This window comes from Zosterops lateralis (assembly GCF_965231275.1).
Source record: "Zosterops lateralis genome assembly, chromosome: 1".
Taxonomy (NCBI): Eukaryota; Metazoa; Chordata; class Aves; order Passeriformes; family Zosteropidae; genus Zosterops; species Zosterops lateralis.
The window spans coordinates 25,833,054-25,851,038 of record NC_139762.1 but is presented as its reverse complement, the minus strand read 5'-3'; the positions used below and the strand labels follow the sequence as shown (position 1 = coordinate 25,851,038).

The window sequence follows — 17,985 nt, the reverse complement described above, 5'->3', positions numbered from 1 at the left end:
CCTCTGCTCCATGCCAGCCCCCACGCTGCCACTGGCTCATTGGCACAGACACTGGCACTGCCAGGCATGTCCCTGGAACAGACACAAGAAGAAGTTGTGTAAGGCTGCAGAACAGGCAGTGGCATGTTGGCCCTTCCAAATGCCAGCAGTTTCCCTCTGCTGCCACAGCACACAGGTCATACATACCCACGTACCAACAGTGGTCTCTGGTATTTGTGATGTTTTGTATCCAAACAGCACATGCTGCAGGGGTCAGAGATGGCTGGAGGGGCAGACTTGGGTGTCAGTTAATCACACAGCTAATTGACTTGTCTCTGGGGGGCAGCTCTGCATTAGCAGGTCTGTGTAGAAACTGTGCTTACAGCTCTGCTCCAAAATGCTCAGTTGGTCTGAGGACTTGAGTACTGCCCAGGCTTCACTGTGTGGCTATGAAGGCTTTGGTGACAAGGATCCATCTGTCTGGATCACAGTTCTGAGTCTTTTGCTGCCCATGGCGTGCAGCCCTTCTACAGAGCAGAGCCAGCCCTGAATGAGGGCAGCTTTTGTCTCATCCCTTTGCTGTACTTTGGCATTACCTAATTCTCGCTTTCCCGCTCATTCCTTAGTAACTTCTCTCCCTGCAGGACACTTTCAGCTTCCCTCCTAAGTGGTGCACTTTCTTACAGGAACTTGTAATCCATTTTCAGCCTTGAAGAACAGAAGTCGTTCCCAGAGCCCAAGCTGAAAGAACCTGCTCTGAAGAAGTTCTCACAGTTACGAGAGGTTGGGCTATTCACTCATTTGTGATTAGCCATTGGTGGCTTGCACTAGCATTCTAATGTGCTTATTCTAGGATTGTGCCAGTTTTTGCTCTGAAGTGCTATGTTCTAAAGAGTTACATCACACATCAGTGTACAGCCGCATCAGCGGCAGTGACACAGATGAAATGCCAATCAGTCACTGCAGGTCCTGGCTTTACTCTGTGGTTGTGAAAGGGCAACAGACACTTCCCTCAGCAGTGAGTGCAGAAGTAACCCATCAACACATTATTTTCACATTTTACTGTTGCTTAAAACATCTTCAGATGAGGAAATCTACATGTTGTTGGATCTTGTCAAACTTCTATTTTTTAATTGGTTTTGGCCTTTCAGAAAGTCAAGACTGTCTTGCCTCACCACTGTTTTTTTTTTCTGTTCTAAACTACTCCTGTGCTGAAGATTGTCCTGTCGGTCTGCCTATAGACTGAACCATGGGCCTTGTCTTTTCCTACAACATTTGAGAGGAGAGACATCATAGCTATCTTCTCTTACTGACAACAACATTTTGCCTGCGGCGAGGAGGGCAGGAAGCCCATGCCAGCCTCCTCCACAGGTATCCCAGGCTTGCAGTGCAGAGGTGGGAACTGGAGCCGGGCCACCAGTGTTCAGGTGGTGCTGGGCGGGACACAGACAGCACGCAAGAGCCACACTGGGGTACAGCTCCAACCTCCTGGCAGCCTCAGTGCAGAAACAGCAGTGGTGGAAGATGCAGCTCAAGCCTGGCCTCTCAATTACAAAATAACCCACACACAGAAAATCTAGGTTTGCATGCCCCAGGAGGGCATAACCCATCATCTTTAACATGCTGAAGAGACTGGAGCAGTTCTGGGCATTTCCGAAACCCAGCTGCAGCTATCTGAGACAACTTGCTCCAGGCCTAGGGAGCTGTTGAGCAGACACATTTTACATGTCAGTTGTGGAACTGGAGCCTCTTACTATATCTATTTTAATTAAGATAATAATTTTATGAATTGAGGATTCTTTTTATCTTCTTACAGCTGGTGGCCGTATTAGTGGAAGGTAAGAGTTATGATTCAGTCATTGGGAAACACAAACTGGGTTAGACAGATTAAGTGCACAGTTATTTGGCCTAGATTCTGCCAGATGTAAATCCACTGAAATGACTACACAAATTGCACAGTCTGTGCCCTTCGATTTTCCCTAACTTAATGCTCTACTAAAATCAAATAAATAAAAGACATATTAAACACATTCAGTAAAAGAACTGCTGTACTTTGAATGTATAAAATGCCCATTATAACTAACCTACACTTGAATGTAAAATGTTTTTATGTAACAAAACTAATCCAGATCTTTTAAACACAATTGACCAGTATCAATGGGAAAATAGACTATTTTTACATCAACCTGCAGCAAAAGACTGCATGCTACATTTAATCTGAATAAGAAGAAAAAAGATAATTTTTTTTCTTAATCTTTTTTTAAAACTTCTTTATACATAGTTACAGAGTGTAAATGAAACCCACTTGGAGCCTTATGAATCATGCCAATTTGGCCAAGAGCTGGGATCAAAATAATCTTTGGCTGAGCAAAAGGAAGCAAAGAACAAACAGGGCAAGGTACATATTCCCCTGACCCCCTATCCTGACCCATGCAGCTGTTTGGTCATCCTCACCAATTATTATCTCTTCTGGAGTGACCAAGAAAAGGGCAGAAAAGTGAGAACTCATTACAAATTCTAATAAAGATTCAGGATTTCTCATTTTATTGCATTCGTTGTCTAACAACAATAATACTCATTGGCAAGAAAGTTATTTACACTAACAAATTAACTTTAAACCACAAGGCTTTGTTGTTTGTATTTCAACTGTAAGAAAACAAAGGGCCACCTTGATGTTTTCTTTTGATGTCTCCCAATAACTAAATATTAAACAAAGTTGTCTTGGGGAAAACTCAACAATCTAGAGAAGTTCATATCAACCAAGCACAAGAGAACAAGCTCAGACATGGCACTACTGTGTCCTTCATGCAGGTGATCAGACACCAAGATGTACAAACAAAAAGTTCAGGATAACATGCATTTTTGAATACATTTGACCTCTTTAAAAAAAAAGAACAGAAAAAGGAAAAAATCTGAAGCACAACTATCTCTTTAACCATATAAAATGAAACTATGTAAGAAGCCAATTGTTACAGTAAACAAAGTGCATTTTAGTCTTTTAGCTGCCCGGTCTTCTAGCAATATGTGTAACACTTGTCAGTGACCAGTGATATACCTTTGCAACATGACTGGGGAATATGAAAGCAGTCGTTGAGTGCATGTGAATGGCAACGTATAGAGCCAGAAAATGTTCGCTGTGCACTCTTCAGTTCCAAATGGGCTGGTTACTCCTTAGGTCTGGTGCCCTGAGATTCCCCTTCCTTCAAACATTTCTGCACAGGGCCCAAATCCACTTCCACCGGTGGCAGTGGCAAAGCTCCCACTGGAAACCCAGCAGGAGCCCCAGGCTCCTGAGTTACATGGGTTGGATGCAATCTTGGGAGCTGTGAGCCCTCCTCACCTCTCTGGAAGAAGAGACCTGCCTAAGATCAGCAGGTTTCACAAACCCTATAGCTTGCTCTTAACACAATCCGCACAGGTAGCCCAAGGCACTACCACCAAATCCTCCTGTAAGATGTGCATTTTTTAAATCATTACTTAATGCTAAAAGCAAAAGTACCAGTTGGTACAGCTGGTTAGTAACAGAAAGCTCATTTGATATTGAGGGTTTGGAGGGCTCAATGTCATGACTAAGATATTACAGCTTTGAAAAATCAGTTTCACAGGTACAGAAAAAAATCCAGTAAATTCCACAGGGAGGTTAACAAAAGGGACCGTGCCACCTGCAGATGACCCACACTCCACTCCAGTGAGCAGGCAAGCCTCCTTGGATTTCACCTGTCATCCTGCTCAGAAACAAACTGCTGAAAGTGCTCCAATAGAAGTTGGGATTAAAACCACAAAAACCCCATATTTCCTTGCTAGAATACTGATATCCAACTACACGATGATCCTCTTCCATACTACTGCAGAACAGTATTCTGCACCACATGCAAGAGAAGCATTTCTTTCTCTTTTTTTCTCTTAGAAGTGGAACACAATTCATTCTCAAAAATGACACTGCCCATCTCTTACCAGTCCATGAGCCAGGAGGTGAAGGTGTAGCAGCTCAGGAGGACAGGAGGCTTTGATGGAAGCAATAAAGTATGAGGAACCCTTATCTCAAGTGTCAAGCACCTCTGATGAATGTCAATGACAGCTAAGGGCTGGCAAGTTTTAGAGGAAAGCTGCTCAGTAATTCTAGTAAAAGCTCAATTCCTGTGGTATCCCTGCAGCAGACTACAGTCGTAGTAAAGAAGATGCCATTACAAAAAAATTTTGAGAAGCTGAAAAAATACAGAAGTATTTGTATACACTGAAATACAAACATCTAATGCCAGCTTTTTAATACTGGCTTCTGTTCCACTGTGTAATTCTAACCCACGATCTTGAACAGGCTCCACTCCCAGCAGGCCCCACCAGGACCTGCTGAGTGAAATGCAGGCAGCGAGCAACTCTCTATGCATTGCAGTGAAGGGGTACAGCTCCTTCCTCAACCCCTGGCCCTGCTCTCTTTGGGCAGACTGAAACCCAACAGCAGTTTTAACAGGAAGCTGCATGGGTGCAGCAACCCGCCTGTGAAGTACTGCGAAGATACAAGGTGGAAGTGATTAATGTCAGTATGTTTGGCTGATTTGAACAGAACAGCGAGCCACTGCTCTCCTCACAGTCTCAGTATAAGCACTAGGGGTTTTGGGACTAAAGTAACCTGCAGTATTGTGTATTTAATTTTCTATTTTTGAGACTTCCACTTTTTCCTAACTCTCTGTTCTTCATCTTTTTAGAGGCTCTATATATTCACAACTTGCAATACTGCAGCAATGAGCAGAACTAGAGTTTACAGAACTGGCCTACCACCCTAAGCAGGGAGAAGGTAACTTGGGCCAGCCTGCTGCAGTCACCTAGGTGTAAGCACCTGTCTTGAGGTGTGGAAACACCGCACTGCCTGCACAGCAGTTCAGTGGTGGCCAGGCAAGTCAGCCTAAAAAAACCAGCCTTAGCTCTACAAATAAATACACAATGTAGGCAACATGATGCCTGCAGGTGAGCCAAACCGTGAGAAAGGCTGTCCAACCATTTAGCGCAGAAAATTTGTTTCTTCTTGTTACATTAAGCCCCACATTAGTCTGACTTAGCACTGGTTTACAGGAAGTTTAAGTTAAGAATAATGAGACATCCATGTGTTGTTTCTTATAAGTCATAAACAATACAAGGGGGAAAAAATTGCAACACAACTTTAAAGGTCCTATACAACAGCAAGAAAAGTTTCAAACTGTGCTTCACGTTTTTTATCCAGTGACATTTCTGCGCTTCCCAAGACTGAATTGCCATATTTCATAAAAGGAACCACATAAATCTTTTATCACAGAAAGAACAGCAAAACTTTTGTCATTGTTCCATTTCCTTAGTTTTCACATGTTGACCAAAATTCATTTTAATGGTTTTAACTTAAATGTAAGCCACTAGGTTTTTTAAGTTAAATTTTTGTTGATGTTTTTAGTCTGAGAATAACAAAATATCATTATCCCAAAGCAGTAAAAATCCCCTGAATACTTAAAGGACTTAAGCTGAATCAGTTATTCTGCAGAGTAAGAACATGATTTACAAAGAGATTAACTAGGCATTGTTCTAAGAAGCAAGAATGAAAACTCAATATATAATGCCAAGCAGTCTGCTCTGGTTTCTAAATAAAAAAAGAAAATAAAACAGAGACACCACCTTACATTATTATATACAACCACATAAACATTACTGCAATGTAAACATAATTTAAAAAGAAAATCTTCATCTAATGCATTTATCAACATTGTATATAAAATATTAAATTTCCAGTTTCTTCCAGGTAACTTCTCTTACTCTAAGAATGCTAGTTTTATGTGGCTGTTAAACATTTGTAAATTTTTTTTCCTATGACTGAACACAGAAGGATTTACTGCAATGTGTAATTTTTGTTAGCAGGTGTATTTTGCTGCTGGTGGTTTATCTCAAGAAAAGTATCACAAGCCTTTAGAAATCTCAGCAAGTATCTTTTATGGCAATTTCAATTTTAGATCTGAATAAAATATACATCAAAAACTTGTAGAAATTGGATTTGGAAGGAAAAATAAAGCTAATGCTAAGTAGATCTGTTGCGTATTAATTTTGAATGAACTAAGTTCTCTCAGTTTACAGACCATTTTACATGTCAAAGACATTATTAGGATCAAAAGAAATGTAACTATTAACAGTGCACCCTAAGTGTTCCAAATCTGAGCTTCAGAGAACTTTGCAGACAGAAATCTAAATGCCATAAAGTACAGAGTAGAAGAGAAGCCAAGCCGAACTAAACCACACATTTCCTTCAGAGGAATTTTCAATTCTAGGTTGGCGCATTTTTAAGTTCAAGGTTCTAACTTTGCCATCTTAAACAATTTCTGGGTTTGCACAGCTAGATGAAGACTGCCACTTGCAGGCTGCATGAGTGGGAAGTGATGTTTCTCAACTGTACCCAGCCAGCTTTGACTGTAGAGCAGCCAGCTCATGCCTGCAGCTCCTCATTGGGGAGATCTGCCCATTGTCTGTCCATCTTTTTGAAGCAATACTGTATAGTTCAGTACTGCTGCTGAGGCAGTAACATCATACACTGCTTCTGTCACAGCCAAAACTACACAGCAGGCTTCATCCACAGCCTCACACACCCCAGAAATCCCTGAACTATGACCACTGCTAAGCCATCAAAACATTCAACAGCCAAAGCCCAAAAATTCAGGTTTTGGTTGGATATTCTTTAAATATATCAACCCAAAGAGTCAAAACATGGAAACTTTAGATTAAGTAACCATCACCTCCATGGCAGCACTGACCTTAACAGCAATGTACTGAATTTAATTTTATCCAGAATCACCCATCTTCATCTTCTTAAAGTGCACTTCTGTAAAAACTGAAATTCTACAGCAGACTGAAGTTTGACAATTGTTTCTAATACCAGCTTCATAATAGCACAGCACAAAGCTTATTCTCAAAATGCTTACTGACTGGAGAATGAATTTGAAGATGTGGTGTTTTTCCTGGGGAAAAACCAACTTGAAACAAAATAAACCCAGTTTCCTGTATGAAACACATGGAAAACAAAGCGGAGTGTGCTGTAAGAGAGTTGCCTACACACTGGGAGCACAATAAAATTTATACAGATTTATGCGCTGTGCTCTAGTTAGAAATTCATCCTTGCTCAGATATCTAAAGGATAAATGTTATCCTCAGATTTCTGTGTAAACCCACATAACCATTTAAGGCTTTGCCTCCTTCCTGGATTGACTATTGTACAGTTAACAGAAGGAGTTTCACCTCCTGTCCCTTACCCAGGGAGAGAATATTGACTCTCCTGTCTTTATCTCCAGTGTATAAGAAGTCACTGAACAGTTTTCAGAGCAGTGTCGCTTAAAGGTGAAGATGATGCAAGGTGAAACTTACTCCAGCAGACTGAACTGAGTATCCAAACACTGTAAAGAAGACGAACTTCCAGTTAGAAAGTTAAGTCAAATCTTATCAGACAGAGCACAACTCCTTTTACCCAGCTGAAGAAATGTTCCCCAACCATACTGACTGGCCTTCCTATTCAGAAGAGGTGAAGCAGTGGACATGTTCCTCGGCATCATGCTGGTTACTGAAGTGACCAAACACACAGAGCTCAACAAAAAGAGTACTTTGGAAGGAAACACCACCACACAAAAATGAAATCTGTTAGCTGTCAACAAGAAGAGAACAAACTGAGGGGCTGGGATTGTTTCACATGGCAACAGCAACGAGTGTGAACTGGATATGCAGGAAAGAAAACGACACAATATAAATTTCTCTAGTCATTCTATGTACAGCCCCGTCTCTCTGTACACAATCTTGGGTGATGAACTCAAGAAAGCTGAAGGGGCATCAGAGTGGATATGAGTTTCTCTTTCCTTGACATGCCTCCACTTGCCAAACACGGCAGGACTTCTGCTTATCACTGCTCATTAGTGCCCTCTGTTGCATCTGACGAACACTTGTCTGTTTTCTTTGATCTCCTCTGCAGCTGCTCTTGCTCCCGCTTTCGAAGCTTTTCCCTTTGCTTTTCCATTTTCTCTTGAGCTTTGCGAGCCTTCTCCAAGGATGCTTTCATTTCCTTTAGCTTTCTTTTAACAATTGCTCTGTCCTGGGAAGATGTCATACCAAGAGCCTGAGGTGGGGAAAACAAAATTTAAAAGAATTTCTTAAGGTTTTATCTATCATGTTTTGTTTTCATATTTTAGTAATAATTCTTCTTAGAAGACTGTAACAACAAAGTGCATACATCACAAACTCAGATACATCATTGATGTGCAAATACACTTCATGCTCTCCACTTCTAGAATATTAAAGAATGAGACTCATTGCCACCACCAATGTTGATTTCATTGATCAAATAAGGCAAATAAACTACTTTATTGAAACCATCTAAATCCACATAGAACAAGACTTCAAATTCTCACTGCTGTGTCTTAGTCAAAAGTTCACCTGCAGTCTTCTAAGACACTTATAGTTACTGAAGCGCCACCAAAAAATTCAGACAGGAAACACCAAACTTGGACTTTGGGATCTACTGAGCTTCCTGCAAGTCCATCTTTTATTTTTGACTGAAGTTGGCTCATATTTTTACTACAAGAAACAATGCATACTTTATACATCAAAACTGTATTTAGTTCTAACATACTACAACGGTATCAGCTTATGCCTCCCATATCCCGTTAATTCATTATTCCCTTGCTACTTCTGATGTATGTCTATCCACTGTCTTCTCAGAATTGCCCTTTCACAAAATAGAGCTGGGTGAGAAATATGTGCATGCAAATACCACTTGGGCACACTGCTGTATGATTTGCACATGGAAATATGGGTACATTAGATGCACCAAGAATTTTCACAAAGCAAATGCCTTGCTTTTCTGAAGCTTCTGAATACAAATATATATGGGAAGTTCTTAAAGTGTTGCTGTGGCTTTATACTTTCTATTTATTATTTCGGCCTATCATGACTCCATGGACAAGGATTTGCTGCTTTCTGGATGAATTCTAACTGCCTTTGGAATGATGTAAGGTGATGAAAAATACTATAGTTAATTTTGAAGCCCAGTCAGTTAATTACCTTGAGCTTACTGCCATCCAGCTGAAGGAGATGCTCCCCGTTAATGTTCTGGGCACTGAATTCAGACACATACTGTTCAAGGTTCAGGCTCATCAACCAGTGGGAAACCTGCTGCACACTCCACTCGTGAACAGCACGGCTCTGACACTGACTGTGCTTTGGAGACTGTCCATCATCGAGGATCTGTGACAAAAATATTCCACATTACCACTAAAAGGTAACACAGATGACTAACAACATTTTTCTGTACAAACTGCCGGCATCAAAGCACATGTATCTGGACTACCTTTGAACTACAGTAACAATTTCACACTGCTACATTACATCTCTATCTAACCAGACACCTAAAAATGAGTACAAGGTACCCAAAAAGTCTTTTATCTATAGAATCATAGAAGGAAAAAGAACTGACATTCCTCTTAACCCAAGCAGGGACTGAAATGGCCAGGTGGCACAATTCGAACCATGTACACTCCCATTCCCTCATAAGATTTTTTCCTTCAAATTAGCAGGTTTCTACACGATGCAATGAATTGCACATTCCACTTCCTGGGCTCATTCACAGATCTTTATTATTTGTTTAAGCTATTAAATGAAAAGAACAACTTGGGAAAATAAAAACCCTCAGAAAACCACTCTAGGGTTCAAAGTGATGATATCAAACAGCTAGTGAGACTGATACTGTCTATGGGTAAGACTTATGAGATGGCACAGAGGAGTGGTACGGAACACACAGTGATCCCACAGCCCTGGCCCTGCTCTCACCACGTTGTGCTGCTGTGGCTGAGAGCACAAATTCCACCAAAAAGGGCAAGTGTGGTGTCAACTGCTGGAGTAGACCCATGTCCTTGCTCTGCCACTTAATTCCACCCACGGGTATGCCAGTGGGGCCTGGAACAAAAGCTATTCTGTCTTGGCTGTAGTCAGCAAAGCAGCTGCTACAGGCTGCAGCAGCTGTCTGCTGTTAGAACAGCTTTTTCATCAGCTGAGATGATGCTGGGAGCTCTCTCAGCTTCTGGCTGTCCAGTTGTCAGGGCTGGACACTATAATTTTCTTCTCCTATTGCCAGCACGAGCTCAGCACAGCTGATGCCTGGTCTGGCAGATTTGCTTTGATACTGACCCTCCTCCTGCTTCCAGCATACCACAAAAAGTGCACTATGCTGTCGTCTTGAAAGCTCTCAGCAACAAGGAGAGGGCAACTCAAGACAAGGAAAGAGAAGCCAGTGACATCTGTGTGTTCTGTGCCAACAAAAGTGTTTGCCACACAACACCACAAGACAGGAAATGTGACTCTGCAAAAGAGACAGTACATTGCCACGTGACGGTCACGCGATTCACCACAACAGCACACTAGTATCTCACCTCATCATCAATCATATCCAGGCTCTGAGTGAGGGAGCAACAAAGAAATGGGAAAGAAAAGCATTATAGAAATGAAGTATCAAACATGTAACAGCATGTAAATTTAAGATCAGGCAACGGCAGCACCAAGAGTTGCAAAAAGACATGGCTACTTAAAACCAACAAGATTTCTTTCAAAAGAATTATTTCCAGAAGCAAAAAGGTTATGTTGAAAGCTCAGCACACACATGATTTGGCAGTTAAATCCGACACTGCATCAGTGAAACCCCTTTGGAGTTCCTGGTCTTGATACTCTAGAACTGGTGGGAACCTCTATGATGGCTCCAATTTCCAAGAGCAAAATCTTCTTAACTAGAGGACAACTAGCTGCAAGAACTGGGTTCCCTCCCTATCCTTCCATTTTTTCATCTTCTCTAAATGCTGATGGGGCTCCCAGGGAAGCCAGAGCAGAGGAGTGCTCACAGCAATGCTCTGTGGAAGGCTGAGGAGCAGCATCAGCCTTCTCCCTGGCCAGGGTGGCTGGGGAGGTTTCCAGGGCAGCTCTTGCTGAACACGCTGCCTCATCTGGAGACAGCAATTTGGCACACAGCAGAGGATGGAGAAAACACATTCATTTTTATGGACCTGCTCAGGCTTGGTATTTTAGAAGTAATAACGTAGAGAGCTGAACACACAAAATGAAAGGATTTTCAAGCTTTTAATTCAATACCACTCAGAACAGGACGTTGCCACAGTCAAATACATATTATAAGGGGAATTAAACATGGCAAGATAATGAAATGTGTTATCAAGATAGTACTAATACTAAATAAAGTGCAAGTGATGACTTTGCTATTTTCAGTAATTTACAGCATATGCAGAGCTCTGTGCTGTCTCCTTTTGTTATAAATTCTTGCCCTTATTTACCTGCAGTAAAAGCAACCTCAAAAGAATGGCTGGGTTTGTAGACTTGCAATTTGGCAAATAGAGTTGCACAGAGCAGCTCTCATTCTCTAAATCCAAGTAAACCATGCAGAAATAGAAAACCTACCTATCATTAAAACAACAAAAAAAGGGTATAGAAGGCATAGATACTTCAAGTTCCCCCTCTCTAGTAAAAACAATCTGGCTCAAATCTCACATGAAAAACCTGAAGTTCTTATGGAGTGTTTGTAAAAGAATAAATGCACAAGTTTCCTGACTCCACAGGATGTGCTGTCAGCTACTGTCAAATCATAAAACCTCACCCACAACTGAGTTACAAAACTAGTATCTTAAGAAGAGTATTTTCAATACATTATATTCAGCCCAAATATGTCACCAATTTACAGTGTTAGGAATGCCTTTTTACTTTATCACTGTATGAAAAAACTCTGGTTTGGAGCAATTGACTTCAAATCCACTGTGCAAAACAAGCACAAAGAATGCAGAGTGGATGAAGACATACACATTATAATCAATACACGTACATTCAGGTACAGTAACACACAATTACTCCATGTACACGTCATTCTACCAGGGTAACAACTGGGGTACGTGAAGGTCCTTACATCTCAACTACATTTACCAAACCATACTGTATGTTTGGTATATCAAAACTCTCTCAGGCCTAGTTTAATGTATTTATATCTATATCTATGTCCATACGTACATATTTAGAAAAAACGTACTGGCACGTGTGAGGATACAGCATCTCTTAGGACACCAGGCGCATTCCACTTCCCTACAGCAGTACCACAAGGCATTATTTTAAGGTGTTATTATATGAACAAGAAAAGTCCTAATTTAGAAACCAAGATGAATTTCCTTCTCCAATCCTACTGTCTAAAGCCTTTCCTTTGAGTAATCAAGTGAGATTCCACAGGAAAAAGAAAACAACTATTTCCAAAATTAAACAGTTTCATCCACATACCTCATCTGATGACAGTGCTAAGGAATGTGAGAAGCCTGGTGTTTTAGGTTCTGCTCCTAAACCACTCAAATCAGCTGAACTTGTGCTGCTGGGACTGAAATCATCATTGAATGTGAAATTCTGTGGAGAAAAAGAGGAGTAAGAATGAACAAATTATTGTTTAGGTGCATCTAAAAAGGAAATTTGGTTTCTGTTTTCCATGTTGGCATAGCTCAGGAGTGATTTCAATCATTTACCAAACCAATCACAATACACATGAGGAAGTCTAATGTTTTATAGTGTTACTATTTATAGAATGCACAGTATTTTTACCACTCTGTACTTCATGAGACACCTTTGCCAATTTAATGCCTCAATGAATAACAAAAGTGTCTAAAGCAATTTCCAGACTCTTAAGATGTTGGCTCTCATCCTGGAGCTAAATTACTGCTTCTGCAGGTTTATCACTAGCATTTACTGTTCTCCAAATACTCAGGAGAAGCGTAGCACAGGCAGCAGCACAAAGAATAGGACAGAGAATTAATGAACAGAGAGAAGTGAAAACTCCTATTGGAAGAGTAAGGAGAACATCCTGTGAATCCACTTCTGAGTCCCAAATAATCTCCTGGAAAAGTGAAAGGATCCTCCCTCTTTGCCTATGCCTTTAGAAGAAACCTGAAACTGAAAGTAAAAAAAATACCTTTGGACGTTGAATATTATTTCCTGAACTAATAACCATAAAACAAACCCTGTTTTTTCTTAACAATGCAATGAGACACATCACATCTTACAGCAAATAATAGCAAAAGCAGACACATATTTTTCAGGAATGCAACAAAATTACCATTAGAATAAGACAAAAATTAACAAGTATTTCACACTAGAGGGAGAACAATGAAGAAACCAAAATATATAAAAGATTAAGAACACCATGGTATTCCATTTAACTTGAATACACACTTGACAATAGAGAGACCTCTACTCTCTAATATCTAAATGAGTATTAAATCCAATTAATCTTTGACCTTCACTTTAGAAAGTGAAACAATAAAAACAACACTAAAAAAGTTATCCTTCTATCTGCCCCCCTCAAATACTTGACCTCTCTTTTCTGAAAACATGGAGACCACCAAAAATATCAAGTGCTGGTCCTCTTAGTTTTGCTGGAAATCCAACTAAATATTCGTATCGTGACTGTCCTTTGAAAGCCTGAATAGCAGTACAGAAACTCTTAATTTAAGAGCCTGCAAACTTTACAGAGAACATAAGAATTTTTTGTGATTATTTTTCTCTCACCTACATTTAGAATTCCTGTTCTGTTTTCCCCAGCTCTTTATAGAGGAGAAGAAAATCTGAGCAGCTTCCTTAGCTGCTTCCTTAGCCCACACACAATTCTTAGGCCAGGAGTTCAACAGCTCTACCTCCTGTTGTGTGAAGAACATATTTTTCTTTTTTAAGTACTCTGATTTTTCTTTCACCCCTGTTTTTTGCAAGATTCAGCTTTACAATAATTTTAAGCTTTTCAAATTTAATTTTCTACAGCAAAACCACAAGATAGCCAAGGCCTGGAAATAATTAGGATGGTCCCCACCTCAACCTAATACTATCTAAAAGGGTGTGCTTCTCTCCCCATTTGAAAACTATTTTAAAACAATATTTGTTTAAATATGTAAATAGAATTTATTGGTCTAATTTTTTTTTGCCCTAAAAGAGCAGTGGTAAGCAAATAATTTCTGTTCAGAGTTTTCATTGGTGGTCTTCTCTATCAGTCTGATTTGGACTGCTGTAAGCCTTGTGTTGCTCTCCCCGCCAGGTAACACAAGAACAGCTATGACTTTGCTCAGCCTAGTGCACAGCAGAAGTAATGTATCACCAGCTTCTGGCATCAAAAAAGTAAGAAATGCCTGTGGAAACTGCTATTATGATCATGCATTTGGTGGTAGAAGACAGAGAAATGAGATTTCTGATTCATATTCCTATACAAAGTTGAGAACCGTGTCTGCTTCTTTTTACCAGACCAATATAAAAAAATCAACTGCTATAAGTCATAAGAAGTTAAAGGCAAAGAAATGTTTTCCAGAAGTGGAAACAAACATGAAAAAGCTAAGTATGTTACTATAAATAAGGGTTATTTAAAGAATTGTCATGCTGAAACATTCATGCACATAGAAAGGAATCACACAGATGTATTAAATTGCAATAGTTCATATTTACAGTTCAAGCATCTTTATACAGAGAATTAAATCCAACATCCAGCATGCATGGCAAACAGATTTCATTACTGGGGGAAAAAAGATGACTGACAGCATACAGCATTTCTTCACTTGCAAACACCTCATTTGAACACAGGTATTCCCACTATCAGTCCTGAAAAATCAAGAAAAATCTATAACTGAATACACAAATCTAGCATTTGTTCAGTGGATCCAAATGCTAATTTCCACTGGCACCACTTGCTTTTGTTACAGTACATCACACCACAGTTAGTTTACTGGAATAATGTACATTAAGACAGAGCAAAAAAGGTAGAACAGGGAATGGTACAATGACAGAGATGTTCTGTTTGGATGGGCTGTTACCATACAATGAACACCATGCACTGTTTATTGTAGTAGTCACATATTGGCCTGTTCTTTTTTCCAGAATCATAAGGCCAATTATGCTACTCGACACAGTGGGAATAAGGTAGTTTTTATTTTCTACCTTTGACCCTTTTTTAGCTGGGCTTAAATTTTCAGAGGAGGGTTCAGTTGAGCTGGTAGGCGATGGCAGGTTGCTGGAAGAATTGGATCCCTTGCCGCTCTCTCCATACCATGTGAATGGTACACAGTGTGGGAGAGAGGAGGATCGCTCTGCTAAAGATTTAGTGTTTGCTGATTTCTGCAGCAGCTCTCTGACAGTCCTGTTTAAGAGAAAGGAGCAGGAATATGCATTAGATTATAAAAGAAGAGGAAACAAAATGCCACAGAGGCAGTTAACTGTAAAGAGTGACATTCCCTGTAGCTGTGACTAAAGAACAGAGTGGCATGCAGCTGGGTAGGGGCATGCCTGAAATCTCTCTTTCAGCAAAAGAGAAAAAGCATGTTCTTTTCATTCTTTTTCTAACTCAAGTGTTCTTAAGACAACATACACCCAGCAAATGGAGACAGATGCCAGCTGAAAATGCCTGTACTCCCACCATTCGGGTGAGAACCAGCTCCTGTGAAGAAGCTACACGTTGTGTTTGTGCATTTCTGAGCACCAGTGATATCTCAGCATGATTAAATCATTAGACTCAGCACTGACCCAAGCAGGCCCCGGGTCCCAGAGAAGATCTGGCTTGGATTTTGAGCACAGGCAGAATGAATCAGATGCATCTCTATCCATCTATGGAGATGTTCCTTTGTTACAACAGCTACATACACATGAAGTACTATTATCTTGCTTTTAAATTAATCAGATATTTAAAATATTGATATTTTTATATATTTCTATTGATATAGAAAATTGAAAGAAACACCTATAGAATTTCATCAGATTCTCTCTTTGTAATAAGCAAGTTTGCAGTAATCAAGGCAAAGGTAACACTTATAAACAAAAATGTCTAAATTTTATTTCCTAACTATATCATTAGTGCAGTATGTAAACTAAAAATAATTATGCAAAGTGTCTGCCTCCAAGAATTTATGCATATGTCATAGAATCATATGATTTACATCAACATATGTATTACTGTTTCAGAGCATAAAAATCCCACTGCTCTTAGCAGCCATGTGTAAATGGGACGTAGGTAAATCTCCCTCAACATCTACCTTCTGGACAGCTTCTAAATCATTATTAACATAATCACTAGACCACGTACTTTGTGAAGCCTCTTTTCTGTATGGATGAAAGTAAGGCTGTCAAAGGACACTCACTTATGGAAGCAGAAGGACAATCCTACTCCATTTAGCAACTGAAGAAAGAGGGATCTGACCTTTCTATCTGACTGGGTCTATCTGACTCAGCCCTTTATTTCCCTCTCATCCTCTAATCTTGCTTGAATGTAGAAAGTAAACACAAATGTTGTTGCCCAAATAATCTAACTTCAGGCAGGGAAATATATGCTCCTTACTTAAATGGGGTATTTCTTCATATCTGTAGCATTGGTGGTAGTTTCAGGAAATAATTTGGGATTTTATTTACACATCCTGAGTGCTACTTTCTGGAAATGGCAAAATAATGCATGCAACACTCATCTGACAACACAATTAATTCTATATCAATCAGCTGCTGTAATGGACAATTATAACAGGATGCTGTCTTTTCATCATCTTCCTTCTTTGAAAGAGCTTATACAGCTTTGGACTTGTAGAGAGAAAATTTCTTCTGAGACAAGTTCTTTGGAGTTATTAACAAAAGAAGTGACAATGGCTGTTTAAAAAGTTAGGCTGAAACAGTTACACTCCAGTTAACAGAGCTTGAGTTAAAATGATAAATGCTCACAAATTTAAACTTTGAAATCAGTATTAAACTCTACTTTTAGCAACTGTAATTGGGATATTGATCTGTATTAAAGAAATATTGAGAGACAACACAAAGAACTGATTTACCACATGGACTAATAAGCAACTGATCTCTACACTGAGATCTGCTCTCTCTAAGGAAGACACCTGTGAGATCTCACAAACATCTGCAACATCCTGTGTTGGCATAAGGGTCATTCAAGTTCTTACAAACAAGTACACATTCTTTCCCCCTACTCTGTGGCTTGGTATCTAAATGCTGCATGATGTCTAACTCCCTGGTAAAGACACTAGCTGCCTCACAGCCACATGAAGTGTAGAGATTTGGCTTCAAGAAAGCTCTCCCTGTCTCTAGGGAAACCCAGCAGTGAGTATCACTGACTCCATGTCAGCTGCGAGCAGACGCACTGGGACAGGTTTTCTGACACCAGCAGAGAGGTGATGACTGCTGCCTAAGATCACTGAAGATCCTGCCAGATATTTGCAGAATACAAATGTAAAAATGTATGCTGAGACAGAACACTGCACTTCAGCACAGTGTGCCTCAGGGAGTAAGGAAGGTTTCTTTTGCTTTTCTGATTTTATGGAGCTACACAATGTACTTGTCACTGGGTCTCCATATACCAGACTGTCAGTAGAACTGCACAAATGGCTACATACTGATTGTCCACCACAATGTTTTTCTGAATAGCATTCAAACTTTGCTTTCTTCCAATAGCTCTTTTATCAGGTAGGGTTTTTTGCATTGTTTTATGGGCAGAGTTTTTGAGTTGCTATGTCCTTTCTAGACTTTTGGAACATAGTAAGTTTGCTTAGCCCTCCTGCTTTTATTTTGTCTTTCATACCTGGAACCAGGCATCGTGCTGTGATCTCGTCAGACTCATAGGTATGTAAGGAGAGGCCTTCAGTAAAAATCTACACTAACTTTTGCAGAGAAGATTGCCTCCTCTCATTGTGAATGTTCATTTATTTATTCAGAGTTCTGATGCTGGTGATGTTGTCTCATCAGATCTCACAAGGAATTCACAATTCCTTGCCTAAAGTTGTTGATGTGACGTGCAGTCAGCATTTTTCCTATTTTTCAACTTAAGATGTTTATCTTCAGGAAAAAAACAAATCTTCTGAAAGCATTCCTAGTGTGGGTGCTGCAAAGCTGCAGTGAACAGCTGCTGCTCAACCTCACTCTAGGGGCTTAAAAAAAAGTAGAATTGTGTCAAAGTTTCTGGTTCATGGATAT

The 17,985-nt window shown here is 40.0% G+C and overlaps 1 protein-coding gene across 2 annotated transcripts in view; it reads right to left on the bottom strand.

Annotated features, from left to right (window-relative positions):
• Window positions 1-2,500: 2,500 nt before the first annotated feature.
• Window positions 2,501-17,985, bottom strand: part of PPP1R9A (protein phosphatase 1 regulatory subunit 9A) — a 133,168-nt gene continuing 117,683 nt past the window's right edge. Inside the window, exons 16-19 of one of the 2 annotated variants that reach the window (XM_083860978.1) lie at window positions 14,968-15,166; window positions 12,286-12,405; window positions 9,031-9,213; window positions 2,501-8,086 (exon numbers count right to left, since the gene is read on the bottom strand). In XM_083860978.1, coding sequence (XP_083717104.1) covers window positions 7,874-8,086; window positions 9,031-9,213; window positions 12,286-12,405; window positions 14,968-15,166 — 715 coding nt within the window. In that variant the 3' untranslated portion in view covers window positions 2,501-7,873. The remainder of the gene's footprint in view (window positions 8,087-9,030; window positions 9,214-12,285; window positions 12,406-14,967; window positions 15,167-17,985) is intronic. The other variant, XM_083860979.1, reaches the window with a different exon arrangement.